General features: G+C 44.2%; 1 protein-coding gene across 2 annotated transcripts in view; it reads left to right on the top strand.

The window, feature by feature from the left end:
* LOC126272321 (uncharacterized) overlaps positions 1-13737 on the top strand; it is a 974015-nt gene that overhangs the window by 703781 nt on the left and 256497 nt on the right. For both annotated transcript variants that reach the window (XM_049975103.1, XM_049975104.1), the window contains exon 6: positions 2644-2790. In XM_049975103.1, coding sequence (XP_049831060.1) covers positions 2644-2790 — 147 coding nt within the window. The remainder of the gene's footprint in view (positions 1-2643; positions 2791-13737) is intronic.

Below are 13737 nucleotides of genomic sequence, written 5' to 3'. Positions count from 1 at the left end.
ATAGGCTCCTTCTACAGTGATTCAAGAAATTTTACGAAAAGGAAAGTCGCAAACGTTTGTCTCACTTAAAGGTGTAGAGGGGATGTCATTAATAGGTAACACTACAGAGGAATTCGTAGCTGACGTGAAAATGAACCTGCTTGTTACGCCTTAAATGCTACGTATAAAGCCAAAATGTTACGCTTCGCCCAAACTGAATACAACAATGCCAGTGATAAGTATCAATCGATCACAGTTTCCTCAGATCTATGTCCGTCTTCAGGAACATCAAGGCAAAATAGGACCAAAAATTTTAAAAACTGTCTGTTAACGTACAAAAATGTTGTAATCTACATCGCAAAATCTTGAAATATGTGGCAGAATTATCTTCGCTGCTGCATCAGGAACGTCATTTTACTACCTGTATTTTCAGAAAATAATTCGTTGCTTTTGTTGCACTCGAGGTCTGGACATAACGCAGTCTCTGGCTTCAGGAGGACGAGAAGACTTGTTAATATGATTCGCGTTTCACCTGGAGCTAATAGAAATTCAGCTTTCGATAAAAAAATTCAATAATTTATAGTATTTTTCAGAAAATTGTCGGAAAATGTAATTTCCGTTAGCTCTTTGTCATTTCACGTTTATCAGCGAAACAGTATTGTTAAGTTTCAGTCATTTTTGCATTCTCTGTTTTCATCACCACATTTTACGAATTTGTTTAAGCATGCCTGTTACGCAGCATAATATGCAGAACACTCACCACGACCATTTCTTACCCCATTCCAGTTCTGTCTAAAGTGGTAATTATCCCGAAGTGCCTGAAAGCAGTAGTTTTCCTTTTATCAGGTGTACCTGGTGTAAGGAAAATGTTTTTGCATCTAATAGAGAAGAATAACGAAGGAACTGTTTCATTGTTAGCTAAATCTAAGTTATTCAAAAATGATCACAAGTACAAGAATTGTTATAAAATATTTAATGTTAATAAATTGTTGGAATCGTCTGTAATGTAACGTCGTACATCTCCTTAAATTTCTTTCGTTTGCCAGTCACATGCGTTAACTTTTACACCTGCAACAGTTAGGTCGATATGTAGTGCAAGTTATTAAAAACTGAAGCATTTGAGAAATTTTTTGTGTAGTTTAAGTACTTAAAATCTGCGTGTGTACAATTGCGACTTCGTCTGCATATTCGGCAATCATGCGCTAGGAAAAAAGGGCGATAAAACAGCTGTTATAAGCGGTTCTTCGTGCAGCTAAAATGAGTAACTTTTAACATCTTTTTAAATACTTGATGTGATCCTTAGCGACTCAAATTTTGACGGTGCATTTCTTTCGATGTATTCTTCTTGTACGAAAAATTTCAGGATAGGTTTCGACTTGTCGGATGAGACCATTACTTTGTAAGACAATACGTCATATGCATGCAATTTGATTAGAAGCCGTTTGTCAGAAATAGAATCAAAAGCCTTCTGTATGTCTAGAAACATAGACAATTTGAGATGAGTTTTTCGATAGCATCACTTCATGTGACTGGATTCGTGTTTCCTGTCACAGAGGACACAGTTCGAAGTGATTGACGGAAAGTGATCGACTAAAACAATAGTGATTTCTAGCGTTTCTCAAGGTAGTGTTATAGGCCCTTCGCTGTTCCTTATCTATATAAACTATCTGGGAGACAATCTGAGCAGCCGTCTTAGGTTGTTTGCAGATGACGCTGTCGTTCATCGACTAGGAAAGTCATCAGAACATGAAAACAAATTGTGTAACTATTTAGGAAAGATATCGTATAGTGCGAAAGTTGGCAATTGACCCTAAGTAACAAAAAGTGTGAGGTCATCCACATGAGTGCTAAATGGAATCCGTTAAACTTCGGTTACACGATAAATCAGTGGAATCTGAAGACCATAAATTCAACTAAATACCAAGGAATTACAATTACGGACAACTTAAATTGGAAAGAACTCGTAGAAATATTGTGGGGAAGGCTAACCAAAGACATGCGTTTCATTGCCAGGGTACTTAGAAAATGGTGCAGATCTATTAAAGAGACTGCCTACACTACGTTTGTCCGTCCTCTTTTAGAATACTGCTGCGCGCCGTGGGATCCTTACCCGATAGGACTGACAGGATACATCGAAAAAGTTCAAAGAAGGGCAGCACGTTTTGTATTACCGTGAAATAGGGGTGAGAGTGTCACTGAAATTATACACAATTAGGGGTGGATATAATTAAAACAAAGTTGTTCTTCCGTCCGCCGGAAACCTCTCAGAAAATCAGGATCACCAACTTTATCCTCCAAATCGAAAAAATTTTGTTGTCTCCGACCTACATAGGGAGAAACAGTCACCACAATAAGATAAGGGACAGGAGAGCTCGCACGGAAAGATATGGGTGTTCGTTTTCCCCGCTCGTTGTGCGAGACTGGAATGATAGGGAATTGTGAACCCTCTTCCAGGCACTTAAATGTGTTTTTCAGAGTATTCATGTACATGTAGATGTAGGTGAGAGTAAAGAAGTAATTGTGTTCAACACGAGCGACATTTTCTGAACACGCACTGTGTGGCAATAGATCGTTTATTTCGAGGTAATTCATAATGTAGGAGCTGGCGTCTCCCGGTCTAGAGGTGGCAGGTAATAAAGATTGAAATGTTTTCTCGTGGTATAGGTTCAGGATCGATGGAGAGAAAGGACCCAACGGCGGTGCACGAGGGCGACAACGTGCGCATCAGCTGCGGCGCCGCCGGCAACCCCCGACCGCACGTCGAGTGGCGTAAACTGGATGGCGCGCCCATCCCACTGGGCTCCTGGCAGAGTAAGTACGGCTCTACCTGTCTGTGTGTGTGTGTGTGTGCGTCAGAGAGTGGCGTAAACTGGATGGCGCGCCCATCCCACTGGGCTCCTGGCACAGTAAGTACGGCTCTACCTGTCTGTGTGTGTGTGTGTGTGTGTGTGTCAGAGAGTGGCGTAAACTGGATGGCGCGCCCATCCCACTGGGCTCCTGGCAGAGTAAGTACAGCTCTACCTGTCTGTGTGTGTGTGTGTGTGTGTGTGTCTGAGAGTGGCGTAAACTGGATGGCGCGCCTATCCCACTGGGCTCCTGGCAGAGTAAGTACGGCTCTACCTGTCTGTGTGTGTGTGTGTGTGTCAGAGAGTGGCGTAAACTGGATGGCGCGCCCATCCCACTGGGCTCCTGGCAGAGTAAGTACGGCTCTACCTGTCTGTGTGTGTGTGTGTGTGTGTCAGAGAGTGGCGTAAACTGGATGGCGCGCCCATCCCACTGGGCTCCTGGCAGAGTAAGTACGGCTCTACCTGTCTGTGTGTGTGTGTGTGTGTGTGTGTGTGTCAGAGAGTGGCGTAAACTGGATGGCGCGCCCATCCCACTGGACTCCTGGCAGAGTAAGTACGGCTCTACCTGTCTGTGTGTGTGTGTGTGTGTGTGTGTGTGTGTGTCAGAGAGTGGCACAAACTGGATGGCGCGCCCATCCCACTGGGCTCCTGGCAGAGTAAGTACAGCTCTACCTGTCTGTGTGTGTGTGTGTGTGTGTGTGTCCGAGAGTGGCGCAAACTGGATGGCGCGCCCATCCCACTGGTTTCCTGGCAGAGTAAGTACGGCTCTACCTGTCTGTGTGTGTGTGTGTGTGTGTCAGAGAGTGGCGTAAACTGGATGGCGCGCCCATCCCACTGGACTCCTGGCAGAGTAAGTACGGCTCTACCTGTCTGTGTGTGTGTGTGTGTGTGTGTGTCAGAGAGAGACAGAGGGAGAAGCTCAGCAACTGGCAGCACGCTCTTGTAATCGCTGGCGTCCGCCACTTGCCACTGCAGTGTCCAATTTGCATTTTAACCATTGTGCATTGTGGACTTTCTAGACAATCACTTTCTTCAGTATCTTACGGCCTACTATATTAAGTATTGAGAAACTAAAGAGAAAGGTAAGGTAGAAATCGTGCAAGGGTATTGTCAGCTGGTAGACCTCGAAGAGTTGTTCAGCCTTCTAATCGCAAAGGGTTTTCTGCCTCCTCACACAATGGCCATCTTCATCAAGTTTGATGAGAGTTGCACAGTAAGTGTATAAAGGGTGTTTCACAATACCTTTTGCAGATTTCTAGATGTTGCAGAGGGGAATTACACTCCTGGAAATTGAAAAAAGAACACATTGACACCGGTGTGTCAGACCCACCATACTTGCTCCGGACACTGCGAGAGGGCTGTACAAGCAATGATCACACGCACGGCACAGCGGACACACCAGGAACCGCGGTGTTGGCCGTCGAATGGCGCTAGTTGCGCAGCATTTGTGCACCGCCGCCGTCAGTGGCAGCCAGTTTGCCGTGGCATACGGAGCTCCATCGCAGTCTTTAACACTGGTAGCATGTCGCGACAGCGTGGACGTGAACCGTATGTGCAGTTGACGGACTTTGAGCGAGGGCGTATAGTGGGGATGCGGGAGGCCGGGTGGACGTACCGCCGAATTGCTCAACACGTGGGGCGTGAGGTCTCCACAGTACATCGATGTTGTCGCCAGTGGTCGGCGGAAGGTGCACGTGCCCGTCGACCTGGGACCGGACCGCAGCGACGCACGGATGCACGCCAAGACCGTAGGAACCTACGCAGTGCCGTAGGGGACCGCACCGCCACTTCCCAGCAAATTAGGGACACTGTTGCTCCTGGGGTATCGGCGAGTACCATTCGCAACCGTCTCCATGAAGTTGGGCTACGGTCCCGCACACCGTTAGGCCGTCTTCCGCTCACGCCCAAACATCGTGCAGCCCTCCTCCAGTGGTTTCGCGACAGGCGTGAATGGAGGGACGAATGGAGACGTGTCGTCTTCAGCGATGAGAGTCGCTTCTGCCTTGGTGCCTATGATGGTCGTATGCGTGTTTGGCGCCGTGCAGGTGAGCGCCACAATCAGGACTGCATACGACCGAGGCACACAGGGCCAACACCCGGCATCATGGTGTGGGGAGCGATCTCCTACACTGGCCGTACACCTCTGGTGATCGTCGAGGGGACACTGAATAGTGCACGGTACATCCAAACCGTCATCGAACCCATCGTTCTACCATTCCTAGACCGACAAGGGAACTTGCTGTTCCAACAGGACAATGCACGTCCGCATGTATCCCGTGCCACCCGTACGTGCTCTAGAAGGTGTAAGTCAACTACCCTGGCCAGCAAGATCTCCGGATCTGTCCCCCATTGAGCATGTTTGGGACTGGATGAAGAGTCGTCTCACGCGGTCTGCACGTCCAGCACGAACGCTGGTCCAACTGAGGCGCCAGGTGGAAATGGCATGGCAAGCCGTTCCACAGGACTACATCCAGCATCTCTACGATCGTCTCCATGGGAGAATAGCAGCCTGCATTGCTGCGAAAGGTGGATATACCCTGTACTAGTGACGACATTGTGCATGCTCTGTTGCTTGTGTCTATGTGCCTGTGGGTCTGTCAGTGTGATCATGTGATGTATCTGACCCCAGGAATGTGTCAATAAAGTTTCCTCTTGCTGGGACAATGAATTCACGGTGTTCTTATTTCAATTTCCAGTAGTGTAATACGTAAGTTTTACGTAGGAACCCATGTCCGGAAACGTCATCCGGCGTCGGTACAGGGCGCCAACGCTATAGGCGCTTGCGCCTGTGAATGTATGTATAAACAGAGAGATTGCTTCGTGAAGTTACAAACTTTCAAGGATGAAGGGGACAGATAAATGTATCAATTTTAGGTAAGGGTCTCTGGTTCAGAAACAAACGAGATGTAAGCTATAAGCGAAAATCTTTCTGATACATCCGATAGGGAATATGTCACTGGTACTGTTGTTAATCTACGCCCCGATAGCTGAGTGGTGAGCGTTACGGATTGCCGTCCTACGGGCCCGGGTTCGATTCCCGGCTGGGTCGGGAATTTTCTCCGCTCAGGCACTGGTTGTTGTGTTGTCTTCATCATCATTTCATCCCCATCCGGCGCGCAGGTCGCCCAATGTGGCTTCGAATGTAATAAGACCTGCACCAAGGCGGCCAGACCTGCCCTAGACCTGTCCCGGAAAATGACGCCAAACGCTCATTTCCATTTCCACGGTCGTTACTAAGAATGTGAGGTACGCTACTTTCAGAAGTGGCAGTATACTATAGACATAGACAAGAAAAAATGTCTAGTAGATATGGGTCTTAAAAGACATACCTTAGGAGCTATGAACTTCTATTCATCTTCGCTAGAGTGAAACATCTCCTCTGTCGAACAAGAGGTCACAACTCTTAAGTGGACACGCCCCAGAACGGGCTGCATTTTCAGCATTATCTTCACCTTCACGGTGCAATTGATCTATAAATGAGAGATAGCTCAAAATTCGTACACACAATTAGGGTCATTAGTCAAAGCATTTCCCAAAAATTCATTGAGATACTTATTATATTTTGGTACTGATAACAACATTTATAGTAGCGTAGAAAACGGAACACTACTTCACTGCAGTACCATTTTCTTTGGAACCACTGACTGCAGAGCTTGTAAAAAAGAGTCAGAGTACAGACAACATTCACATAAGTGTTTCAAGCCTCCAATTTCCTGCCATGTGCTGATCTGCGAAGGAGACAAGTAATTTATTTCACTACAACAAAAATATTTAAAAATGTAGCTCGAATATCAGCGACATCATGTACATAAATTTTTCAGGAAATAGTAGGCAAGGGAGGCAGAAGAGGTCATTCTAAATATCTGTGAGTTTAACTTCAGTTATTTAAGAGAAAAGTATACCTGAATGATGAAAATTCAAGTTTTCGGAAAATCGCAAAAGAAGATTTACAGATTTATTAACTTACCACTGCGCTAGTTTAGAACATTCCAGCTGCATACTCCAGTTGCCCTCCTGTTTCCTTATCCTACATACTCTTTCTCTTCATTCTTTTCTTTATCCTTGACTCCGTAGCAGCTGTCTCTTCTTTGGTTACCCGCCACTTATTAATAGCAGTTAGAGCTTGCGGGCTTTCGAATAAAAACGTGATGGTGGCCCTCAACTATGTACCCTCAGACTCAGAGTTGAAATACTAAAAGTTTTGGATGGATATCAAAGGAATAGCAACAAAAGTAGGCCAGTAGCCTAATGTCTCTGTGCTTTCTAAAACACGGTAAATATTTGACCAATTTCTTCATGAATAGTATATATCGGATATATACAAACACATAGACAAATAAATATATTGATAATCATGCAGCTACCGTTTTTTCGTGTAACTGTGGAGTACTTATGGCCTGACATGATCAATAGTAATCGGCCACTTTGACTTCCAATAACTAATGTACTACTATAGTTGTTGTCGCTGTTGTGGTCTTCAGTCCTGAGACTGGTTTGATGCACCTCTCCATGCTACTCTATCCTGCGCAAGCTTCTTCATCTCCCAGTACCTACTGCAGCCTACATCCTTCTAAATCTGCTTAGTGTATTCATCTCTTGGTCTCCCTCTACAATTTTTACCCTCTACGCTGCCCTCCAATACTAAATTGGTGATCCCTCGATGTCTCAGAACATGCCCTACCAACCGATCCCTTCTTCTAGTCAAGTTGTGCCACAAACTCCTCTTTTCCCAAATTCTGTTCAGTACCTCCTCATTAGTTATGTGATATACCCATCTAATCTTCAGCATTCTTCTGTAGCACCACATTTCGAAACTTTCTATTCTCTTCTTGTCGAAGCTATTTATCGTCCACGTTTCACTTCCATACATGGCTACACTCCATACAAGTACATTCAGACGCGACTTCCTGTCATTTAAATGTATACTCGATGTTAACAAATTTTTCTTCTTCAGAAACGCTTTCCTTGCCATTGCCAGTCTACATTTTATATCCTCTCTACCATCATCAGTTATTTTGCTCCCCAAATAGCAAAACTCCTTTACTACTTTAAGTGTCTGACTTCCTAATCTAATTCCCTCAGCATCACCCGACTTAATTCGACTACATTCCATTATCCTCGTTTTGCTTTTGTTCATGTTCATCTTATACACTCCTATTATAGTTACATGGCTGTAATACATCCCAATTTAGGTTTACACTAGAGAGAGCATCACGTATCTTGGCTGGTGGTGGGGGAGTTCTCCACAGCCAGCAGTTAGTGGTGGAGAGATCCATCTCTCAGCTGCAGCAGTGTAGCCACACTTTGCGTTACCGCTCATTTGAATGTCGGCTACTGTCCGCCGCGCATTGAAGTGGGTGCCCATGCAGGAAAGGTGACGAGTGTAATAATACCTATGTGACTTTGTGAGGTAGGCGTCGCTATCGAATTGTCTGCTTTTAAAATATGGAGTTGTATAAAATGTGTAAAAATAAAAAAGCTAGGAACGTAGATTTGCATTGTTTATTGTGTCTGTCGTTCAGTACAAGTATTCCGTGTTGAATAACTGGGAAAACTGCTGCGCCAATATTTGTATTTCCTATTCTAATTCAGAAAGTCCGATCTTCTTGTGCTTCCTTGAAAAACAAAATTTGAAAAGTATAAGAAACCTCGCGAAAAAATGTATAACTATTAAAACGATTTTTATAATACACATAAAATGCTTTGCAATACCTGTGAGTACTGGGAAAAATCGCGGCACATACAGGAGTATTCCTGTCTCCTTTTGGAACCCAGAGAATACGTTTACCCTGTGATGGCTTGCCATCTGTAGTCAAAATTATTTATTTGGATTGCAGGGGAAATATTCGCATATCTGAAATTTTTACATGCCAGTTTTTTTAAGTGACCTAAGCAAACGTCTTCGCAGTCTACATGTAGAACAGCTTTTCGGTACAAAGCTGCAAGAATCACATTTCACAAAACATGAAAAAGAGCCTGTCATACATTAAAAATCGTTATTAAGAGAACCAAAGGCATTTTCTGTTTGTAGGCACCTCACGTACAACAAATAATTTATAGTTGTTGATAATCTGTCTATTCTACCCAGTTATTGTCATACACAGTATAAAACAAGTTTCCACATGTTGTTTGTTGGGACTATTTCTAGGGCAAGCAAGAACAATTACTTTTCAAAAAATGAAGACATCAGTCCAGCAAGCATAAATACAAATGAAATTCACATATTTTGACGGATAATTGAATAAGAAAATCGACGAGCGTAATCAGTGAAGACAAGCCTTAAAGAAAGTTCAGAAAGAAATGGCCGGCCGGTGCGGCCGAGCGGTTCTAGGCGCTACAGTCTGGAACCGCGTGACCGCTACGGTCGCAGGTTCGAATCCTGCCTCGGGCATGGATGTGTGTGATGTCCTTAGGTTAGTTAGGTTTAAGTAGTTCTAAGTTCTAGGATACTGATGACGTCAGATGTTGAGTCTCATAGTGCTCAGAGCCATTTGATCCATTTGAAGCAGACCGAAATTGCGTAAGAAACTAAAATATTTTTATAATTACTTTAGCAGCCATGCAAACCTATGCTGAAGTTACATAATATAAGCTTATGATTTACGATATATTTTTAAATGCTTACCGCAGCACTGCAGTACCGTCACAGGTATTCCAAAACGTAGTCTTCATCCTCGCTGTCTGATAAAAACGAATCCGAATCGTAAAGATTAACTATGAAAGGGTCCATCACCGAGTCGCTGTCGATTTACTTTTCAAAATCTTCTTCCTGGAGTGTTTCCGAATGTCAGATGCAGTTCGACCATGCAGATGTGCTTACGTTGTCCACTGCTTCATGTGTGAGTCTTTCCACGTCAGAAATTCGGAAGATGCTGTTTCTTTCTGAGATATGCGCTTTATCTTGCACCCATACCAGCTCAATAGGATTGAACTGTCAGTGATATGGTGGTATTATGCTGTGTTGAAAGCTCATCCATCTCGTAAATGCGGTATTTAGGCTTGTATGCATTAACGAGCATGAGTAACTCTGCCCTGGTCTGTGACGCTGTGTGAGGAATTCCACTAAACCACAACCAGAACATAATTTCATCCTTCCTGGTATTTGAAGTAGGAGCCTTATTAATTTGTAATTGCGTTGTCCATGACAACAATAGAATTCTCTGCCATGTACGGAAGTAGCTGTTGCACAAGCCACCTCTTGAAGACAGAATAGGTCATTTCAGAGTGATAGTCATTGATTCCTTCGTCTCCGAAGCATTAAATGTTAATTTACTCTCTGGTATGAATCCTGTCTCTGCAGAACCAGCGTGCAGCACGATAAGGCGTCTCCCTTTTCCCACAGGATCCTTCAGACCACCACCATCGTCACTTGTCTTCCAGCACATTGGTCTTGAATGGTTCTGGTGAACGTATGTTTGATCCAGATAACAAATGCATGATTTTCTGACTTGTTTTACCTTGTGCATTTCTCTCAGGAACACACTTCTTGCTGCTACAATGTCACTTCTCTCTAAGAGCAATTTTCTTCTGTCATTGCTCTTTCTGTATTTAAATCCCATCCCCCTCACTATTCTGAGCATGGTAGATTTGCTACCATTGAAACTTTCTGCTTCTTTCATGTAGGAACACTCTCTGGTATAAATACTGTCTCTGCAGAACCAGCGTGCAGCACAATAAGGCGTCGCCCTTTTCCCACAGGATCCTTCAGACCAACACCATCGTCACTTGTCTTCCAGCACATTGGTCTTGAATGGTTCTGGTGAACGTATGTTTCATCCAGATAACAAATGCGTGATTTTCTGACTTGTTTTACCTTGTGTATTTCTCTCAAGAACACACTTCTTGCTGCTACAATGTCACTTCTAAGAGCAATTTTCTTGTGTCATTGCTCTTTCTGTATTTAAATCCCATCCCTCTTACTATTCTGAGCATGGTAGATTTGCTGCCATTGAAACTTTCTGCTTCTTTCATGTAGGAACACAATTTATCTGCCGTAGGATATTCACCATGACTATACATGTCGAACATTTTGCTCCGTAAAACATTCTTGTTGACATCGTCATGCTCACTCTTGAATTTCTTTCGATTTCTGCACTTACCAGGCGACTTAAAAATAGGTGATTTGTTGTCTTCAGTAGATGCTTTGGTTTCACTGACCACCCGTTGTACAGTTCTCAAACCGATGCCACACGCCTTAGCTGTTTATTCTTGGCACTTGGCAACACTGCGTGACGCTTTTTTTTTGCCAGCAATGGCTACCATTTCCAACTGCTGTCTAAAGAACTGATACACGCGAAATGTTATTTCTCGCACCTGCCTGTATAATACTGGGTGAGATTTGCTGTAGCCACTCGTATTACCACAATGCCTTGCAATAACTTTCGAAAAAGCACAACACACAATGCTAAAACAGAACGACATTAAATCAGACGCTCTCTATGGCTGACTGACTCCTATTGGTCGGCAGGTAACGTGACTTCAGTGGTACTGCGCATCCAGTCCTCACCCGCCAAGTTACATGACGATCGACAAAATCGGATGAACCATTTGGATTTTGAAAACTCGTTACTGGGTGTTACTTGTATAATTTCCTGTCAGATACTAAACTTATAACTAATAAGGATATTGAAAATCTGATTAGACCATCAGAATTGTCGTGCAAATAATGGTAATGTACATATTTCTTTTTAAGATATCATGATTCCTGTAGCTATAATTAATTTCTACATGAAATGTGAAATATCATTATGGTTTCACAATGTCCGCCATCTTTGGCCTCCCGGCATTCAAATCACCTTCATTGACACAAAGTACCTTCCTCAACACAGTGTCAACAGGGAATTCCCAGCCTGGACCATATGCTGCGACTGCCCCTCTTGCTCCACCAACGCGATTGCTGACGAGCCCCGGCTTGCCGAGCAGCCCGCGCGGCCACGCCAACCCCGAACTTATAATATTTTCAGGGCGGCACAACTCGACCGTTAAGCTGAATCAATGTTCCTTCCTGTCTGCATGTTCAATTTCTTCATAACATTGATCCTTGGAATTTCAGCATCATTGATTGTTATCATTGTACCCTTTACACCAATCTTCAACACTGTCAGCCCAATGAATACAGGTTTGGGTATTCTCTCCCATATACAGCTGCTGAAGCTTTCATTTCCATTCTGAGAGAGAACATGCATACATTTCCTAAGTGGATTTTGTTTGCCAGATCTCTACGTATAGGCCTAATTGCCTTCATTACAGCAACTGTTAAGTAATTGCTTGTGGGTATATTGTATGCCTATAGCATTGCTCAACCAGTACTTGCACCACGAATCTTCCCTTTTTGTACACAATCCATGCTGTGGGGTTTCATCTCTTGACTCTCTGTGAAACAATCGGTGAAGCTTCAAACAGCAAAGTATCGACACGCGAAAAAAGAAGAAAATGTACGTCTCAGAAGTTCATGTGACGTCTAAGATGGGTTAATGACTTCACATTGAAACCAATTTCACCACAATTCTGCCCAACGCCATTGTTGACGTGTCACACCATGGCAAGGTTGTCACAACCCTTCTTGCCCACATCTCAAAAAAATGGTTCAAATGGCTCTGAGCACTATGGGACTTAACTTCTGCGGTCATGTCCCCTAGAACTTAGAACTACTTACACCTAACTAACCTAAGGACATCACACACATCCATCCCCGAGACAGTATTCAAACCTGCGACCGTAGCGGTCGAGCAGTTCCAAACTGTAGCGCCTATAACCGCTCGGCCACCCTGGGTGGCTCCACATCTCACATCTTGTTTCGACGCCCCTGCGATACAGGTCAGAACCGTGACTCTCACCGTTGAAATCTCGCGGTTTTCGTGTGGGTGGCCGAGGAAAACATTCCACACAAACCACAGCTCACCAGTGTCACGAAAATGCCTCAGGAGGTCTCATAAATGGCGTCAATGGGCCACACGTTTCCTTGGGTTGTTGATTCGCACACATTTTGCATCCGAAAACGACAGCCTGCAGTGCGAAGAGGAACAGGAAGACGTTCTAGGCAATCTTTGACAATGCTGACGTCCTCGGACTTTTCAACCCTTCTCTATGGACACTGTCGGGTTTCGTCACCATTAAATGTGATCACATCCCTTTGGAGAACAGCACGACTACAATGTATGCTCTCGTGAACAAGCAGGAACAACTAGGGACTGTTGAAAACCATTCGAAGAATGCTGAACGTTATCCAAGGTAGCAAAGGATGCTTATGCTTTTCCAACCCTACGATTTTGCGTCCTTCTGTGGCGTAATCACGGGGGAATCCGGTACTGACACATGCATGGATGAAACAGCGAAGAATCGTCCTGAAAGGCCCCCCTATCCCATTTTGGCAAAACTTTCGGTGGCATCCGCTCAACTTTATTGAGAATTTTAAACGTGATTATTTAAGGAGAGAATCTGTAAAGTAGTCTATTTTGCCTGTGGGTAGGCAACCCCTTGACACCACTGTGATTCCAGTTGCCTGGCGACAAGCGCCTCGGTCTAATGAACCTTTTGTCAGTGGGTCTATAACTTACTTCGTTCCGAAGCAGATGCGAGTAATTTCATCAAAAAATCTGTCAGTTAAGATCGAACTTTAAGACATCACAGAGAAAGACAAAGACAACCTGTTGCCCTTTTTAACGTAAAATCAGGAGAAAGATTTTTGGACTAGCCCGTGAAAAGAACCCTAAATGTTCATACTACATTGCCTCTGGGGTTTAACCTGATGCAGCAACCGAATGTCGGGAAGAAAATGATAGCGGGGACAATAAGCACGGCAGGTCACATTCTCATTTGGACAGACACTTTCCGGCCCAAAACTGTACTTGCTGAGAAACATGGTGGAAGTAGACTAATTGAAAGACAAGCGAAGCGATTAGAAGATGAACTG

Source organism: Schistocerca gregaria, chromosome 5 (genome assembly GCF_023897955.1).
Source record: "Schistocerca gregaria isolate iqSchGreg1 chromosome 5, iqSchGreg1.2, whole genome shotgun sequence".
NCBI lineage: Eukaryota > Metazoa > Arthropoda > Insecta > Orthoptera > Acrididae > Schistocerca > Schistocerca gregaria.
The sequence above is the reverse complement of the archived record's forward strand: the minus strand, read 5'-3'. Positions and strand labels throughout refer to the sequence as shown.